The 6,097-nt window shown below is 45.0% G+C and overlaps 1 protein-coding gene across 1 annotated transcript in view; it reads right to left on the reverse strand.

The window, feature by feature from the left end:
• The window catches only part of ITIH5 (inter-alpha-trypsin inhibitor heavy chain 5), a 44,963-nt gene extending 38,866 nt beyond the window's left edge, over positions 1-6,097 (reverse strand). Inside the window, exons 1-2 of the mRNA XM_041483801.1 lie at positions 5,967-6,097; positions 2,674-2,718 (exon numbers count right to left, since the gene is read on the reverse strand). Coding sequence (XP_041339735.1) covers positions 2,674-2,718; positions 5,967-6,086 — 165 coding nt within the window. The 5' untranslated portion in view covers positions 6,087-6,097. The remainder of the gene's footprint in view (positions 1-2,673; positions 2,719-5,966) is intronic.

Consider the following 6,097-nt stretch of genomic DNA (forward strand, 5'->3'; position numbering starts at 1 on the left):
AGCCCTTCTGCATTCACCCCCACGTGGTGCAGTTCATAAATATCTGTGTTTATATGTAGCTGACAGATGATCAGCAAAAGAGGATCAAGCCCTTTGCCTTTCACTTGAGATACAAGTGGCTCAGCAGTGACCTGTCTGACAGTGTGAATGCACTGACGGATTCACAGGAGCTCAGGAAGTCTTTCAAATGTGGCAGAGAGCATGAACTTGCCTTTGTTATGACAACAACAGGAGAATGGTTGTGTTGGGTGAGAAAAAAAGCAGTTCTAACCCTGTAGCCTGTCACTGGCAGAGACCAACAGCACATGCTTAGAGGAGAGTGTAAAATCAGTCCAACCTGCACTGATACTACCCTGAAATATTCTCTCAGTTTTCAGTAATTTGTGGCTGAGGGAACTCCAGGGTCAAGGGTGGTATTTTTGTAATATATTTGGATTCTATGGATTTCACTTCTATTACTTTGCACAGCTGCTTTTTGAATCCATGTAAACTCTTAGCATCCGCAACATCCTGCTGCAAGTTCCACAGCTTAATGGTATTTTATATGCAAAAAAAAAAAAAAAAAAAAAGTCACTTAGGGTTTTTTTGCTAAATCTACTCTTGGCTGGCTTCAGCTGATCTCTGTTATAGAATCACAGGATGGACTGAGTTGGAAGAGACCTTAAAGCCCATCCAGTTCCAACCCTTGCCATGGGCAGGAACACCTTCCACTAGACCAGGTTGTTCCAAGCCTTGTCCAATCTGGCCTGGGACACTTCCCGGGATGGGGAAAATACCTCCATCCCACTGAACAAGCTCCAGTTCTGATATCCTTACAATCTGACAAATGGCAAAAAAACACGACAAAAAAAGATATTCAACATCCCTCCCTCTTCCTGGTGGATGTGAGTTGCAGTTGGGAAAATCAAACACTGAATTAGGGCATCACATAGAGCTGAGGATGAAAGAATTGGTTCACCTTCCCATCCCTGGAAGGGATCTGCTATTCCCTGTATATAGAAAATATAAATGGTGGGGGCACAGTCCATTTCCAAACAGGTTGCTCGGTCAGGCTGGGCAGGCAGCCTGAGTTCCACTCTGTCATTCCTGTGCTGCATTCCCTGGAGCTCTTGCACAATCCATCAGTGCCTGGTGCTCAGACTTACAGCTGCACAAATGCCTGTTTGCTTTCTGCACTTTTTATTGAGGCCTTGTCTTAGGTGGGAAATAGGGGTGTGTGTTCTATTCCCATCTGCCAGAGGCTTCTTTAGCAGACACCTGTCTTTTCAAACCAAGACACCCTTCAGAAGATAAGAGGCAGCTCAAAGGAAAAAAAAAAAAACAAACCCATTTGTTTAATGTTATTATTACCATGACTTATCATCCCTATTAAAAATTAAGTGAGGGAATGCCAAGGCAGCAGATTAGCACACTGCCATGAGGCATGTTGGCTGGATGCTTTGTGGAGGTGTCCTGGTCATGATGATGAACTGGCATCTGAGATTTTCTCACCAAACAATTTTTTTATGCTCATTTACATGAAATATTTGGAAGAACAGAAAAAGAGCTGAATATATGAAATCCATTCAGTATTTTTGCTTTTATCAGTTACTTTTATCAAAACAAATTGACTGTCTCTCAGATTAGAAGTAATAAACTGGTAATAAGCCTGAGAGTTTCTCTCTAGGCTGCAGATTCCAATTTGTCAAAGATGAAGGGTTAAGGTAGCTGTTAAGGCGATGGCTGCTCAGTGTGTGAAATGAGTTCCACCAGTTCTCAACTGGGAAGTCCCCCAGAAAAGCCAGGAAAACAATTGCTGGCCATGAACAGCAATTCTACTGGCTGCCTCTCTACATCTAAATTTTAGCTTTCTGTGCTGGAAGAAGGATATTTGTCACCATCATATTTTCTGGAAAAATCCCCTTGCCCAGGATTCTTCTCCTGGGAAGCTGAGAAGCCTCAGAGAAAAAGGAAAACAATATTATCTCATTTGCTTCTCCTGTGTTTTGCTACTTTGGAATGTGGTTGGAGATTGTTTATACAACAGGTGATTGTTTTGTTGGTTTCATGTGAATTGTTTTTGACCTACTGGCCAATTACAGCCAAACTGTGTCAAGGCTCTGGAAAGAGTCATGAGTTTTTCATTATTATCTTTTAGCCTTCTGTAAGTATCCTTTCTGTATTCTTTAGTACAGTTTAGTTTAATATTCTTTAATATAATATAGATTATAAAATAATAAATTAGACTTCTAAGAACATGGAGTCAGATTCATCATTCCTTCCTGCTATGGGGCACCTCACAAATACAAGAGATATTGGCTGTCTTGTTTTCTTCCTTTCTCCAGCAGATGTTGTCAGAGAACGACAGAGATCTTTAAATTCCAAAGCAAGCTCCCTTCCTCTTCAAACTCAGTGAGATTTCATCAGGCTAATATTCACTGCATTGTTAAGGTTGGTAGCATTAGATGTTCTTCCTCCAAATCTGGGCTTGACGAGATGGATTGGGAAATATTAGAAGAACCTGTACCTGTTGCATTGATCAAAAGGAAGATTTCTTTTTTGTTTTTTTTTCCTTACCCAGCATTTCACTCTACCTCAAATTGTTCATTCCTGGGCACAGGGACGCACACACACACATATCCAGGGAAAGTGCAGCTCCCATGAGGTAAAACAAAGACAGGGTGTGATACGTACCAGCCTCTGCAAGAACTTGGCCTGTCTTGGGACACGGCGAGCAACCTGCAAAGAGTTAAAGGAGTGAGTGGGTTCTGTTCAGCTTCCAGCAGACTTGATGTCACTTGTTTAATCCCAGACACAGGGCTGTATGACTGATCACCCATGGCCAGGTTCAAATGTTCCTCTGGTTAAAATTAAAACCTGAGTCTCTTCTGCATTAACAGACCTACTGATCAAAGCTCTGCAGTGGAATGTGGCTGTCTCAGGCAAGGAGGTGTGTGCTGGGTGTTTGGCAAATGGGACCCTCTGTATGATGGCAGGAAGGTCAGCCTTCAGCCCTGGCCCTGGATGCTAAGAAATCCCTGGAAGTACTGAAGGCCAGGCTGGATGGGGTTTTGAGCAGCCTGGTCTAGTGGAAGATGTCCCTGCTCATGGCCAGGGCTGGGGACTGGATGCTCTTTAATGTCCCCTCCAACCCAAGTCATTCTATGGTTCTATAACTTGTCATTCTATGTCATTCTATGGTTCTATAACTTGTTTAAATGAATGCTACAGCTACAGCTGTATGAATATTATCTCAAGAGCAGATCTGTTGCCTAAATACTCTCCACAGCTACTGTGTATTTATTGTGCAGTGACAGAAAAGCATTGGTTATGTGCAAAACAGGAATAAAGATATTTAAATTCAGCCACAGACCTTATTATGAAACAAAGTGCTTCACCTGTGACTGTGCAAGTACTCACTGTCTCACCCTTGTCATCAACTCCTCTGACTTCTTCTCACATGGTTGCTCAACAACATCTCCAAATCAAGTCCCTCCCCAAAGCAAGTCTTTTGTCAATGAGGGAAGCCAAGTGCCAGCTTAAAATGTCAGTGGAACCCCAGAGAGAAGAAGAATGCAACAATACATTTTTACCTGATTTGCCCTTTCAGTTTATTTACTCTGAAATAGCAGCAGCCTTTGCCAAGGAGATGATTTTATGTCTGTTTATATTGTGCATTGAAAAGCTCAGGAATGCCCAACGGGGAAATTAAAGTTTTATCCACGAGAATCTTTACTATTTCCTTGTGCATCATTTTGGCCAACATCTTGTGAAACTAGAACCAAGGGAAAACAGCTCCCGAGGGAGAGGGAGAGGAGAGGAGAGGAGAGGAGAGGAGAGTCGTTTGCATCTTAAGTTTTGGAAGAAACTTTCTGTCTGGGTCTGTTATCTCAGACAAATAAAGCCCCTCAGGAGCCTGCTGTGAGAGGCTGCAGATTCTCCATCACTGCAGGTTCTTCAAAACAAGACAGACAAATGTCTGTGAAGTTGGCCCTGCTTGGAGCAGAGGCAGGGATGAGAGATCAATAGCTCTCAGTATTTTTTTACTGAAGGTTTACCTTTTGGAAGAAATCCACCTGTTGTTCTGGTCACAGGGTTTTTTTAAGACTAATCAGTGAAACTGGAAACTTGGTTCCTATTTTTATCTTTCCCCACCAAAACCCATCTTGTTTGCTTGCTGAATTGCATAAGAAGGCTCAGTGTGACTTCAAGAACCACCTTCTAAAGTCCTGGGGATACCTGGTGGACATCAGTGAGGAGCTAAGGACCACCAGATAGCAGTATCTTGTTTTCTAGGACTTCATGATACTCCCAAAACACTGCTGCAGGGTTTGTTATCAATCCATCGGACTGATCAAATCAGGCAGCTTCACTGGCATCATCTAATGGAACAATTTCCAAATTACAATCAACTTTCAGCTTTAAAGCTTTCCAACACCCTCATTAAAGCCAGATAATTGCTGGTAGTGGCCCCATAACTTACTGCCATCTGTTAGTCCCGGCATGGTGTATGGGACATAAGCTGTGCAGTGGATTTGTTTCTAGAGCAGTGTCTCAGTCTAGGGGAGCACCTGCCTCTTCTCAGCCTGGCTCAGGTGTTCACTGAGGACACACAGATGTCCTCTTCCAGATCTGGCTGTCCCAGGGCACCAGGTCACCACACCTATTTGCACATCACTGCTTTTCTGGTGGAAGTGACTGCTGCCACTGGGCTGGCAGCAGCACAGCTCCTGTGAAAACACCCTCGAGCAACATCAACCAGGTTACTCCAGCACTGTGAGCCAGTTCTTTGAGCTTTGCAACTGATTTTCCCCCTAAAGCAGGTGAGTGATCCCAGATACCACTCCACTGGCAGTGGTGGAGATACTATCTCCCACTTGGACAGGTGGGTTTGTAAAACAGGGCTGGTTTGTGGCTGGATTCCCCCAAAAGGAATATGCATCCATAGCAATCAGGATTGAAAACAAAGTTTTTGGAAAGATGTGGCTGCTTCTGGAGAGAGATTCTTTCTATTCTAGGAGGGATAGATACAGATACACATGAAGAGTCTCACTCTTCCCACCTGCTGCATGGCAGAAGATGGCAAATACAGACAAATACTGACATTTTAGCCAAACTGGATTATCCCACCTGACCTCCAGCAAGGCACAGGTATTCCATAGTTCCTTCATTGTATTTCAGGCCCACATGGGTGCCTCAGGTGCTACAGAGCCTCTCAGACCTGATCAGATTTAGGTCACACATGGAAACTTATGGACCTGATAGATGTGAGCACAGACCTGAAGCCCTCTTTCATAGAATCCAAGTGGTTTGGATTGGAAGGAACCTTAAAGATCATCTAGTTCCAACCCCTCTGCCATAGGCAGGGACACTTTCCACTTGAAATAGATCACAGCCTCCCAAACCACCACAAAACTCTTGCAAAAAGTTCATTGCTCTTTCAATCCCATTTCCTTAGACAATCTAAGCCACACAATAACACAACATAATAGCCCTCACTTGCAGAATTTTTTTTCCTTTCATTGTCAAGAAGCCTTTTAGTAGCTGAAATTCATGTGCTTTGTTTCATCCAGCACGAGTTAAAAGTCAAGTACAGTAAGACCATAGGCAGAAAAAACTATCCCCCGAGCTTGAAATACTCGGAATTACTCAGACTGGAGCGTGGCCAGGACACGGCGTTAGCTCCCCTGTGCCTGTGAAAAGCCTCGTTAGCACAGCCTGGGGATGGCTGGCAGACGGAACCGAACCGAACCGAACCGAACCATGCCGGGGCAGCAGCACCAGCACGGCAGGGCGATCTCCTGCCTCAGCACCTCCAGCACAACCCCATGCTGCCTGTGGCACCTCCCACGGAGCTCAGCCGCACGGACAGGTGGAATAAACGCATTTTTATCACACTGCCCCGCCTGTCAATACTGCTGCTGAGGAGGCGACCAGCCAGCCGCGGCCACCTGATGCTCCCGACCGACCTCCGCCTCACAACCTACCTGCTCCACGATGCTGTAGTCGGCCAGCAGCTGCTCCTCCAGGTACCTGGCCATCAGCTCCGAGTCGGGCTGTCCCGCCGAGGGGGAGAAGCCCCAGCAGAGGCACAGCCAGAGAAGCATGGTGCAGCGGA

Source organism: Pyrgilauda ruficollis, unplaced genomic scaffold (assembly GCF_017590135.1).
Source record: "Pyrgilauda ruficollis isolate IOZ18807 unplaced genomic scaffold, ASM1759013v1 scaffold61, whole genome shotgun sequence".
In the NCBI taxonomy this organism is placed as follows: domain Eukaryota; kingdom Metazoa; phylum Chordata; class Aves; order Passeriformes; family Passeridae; genus Pyrgilauda; species Pyrgilauda ruficollis.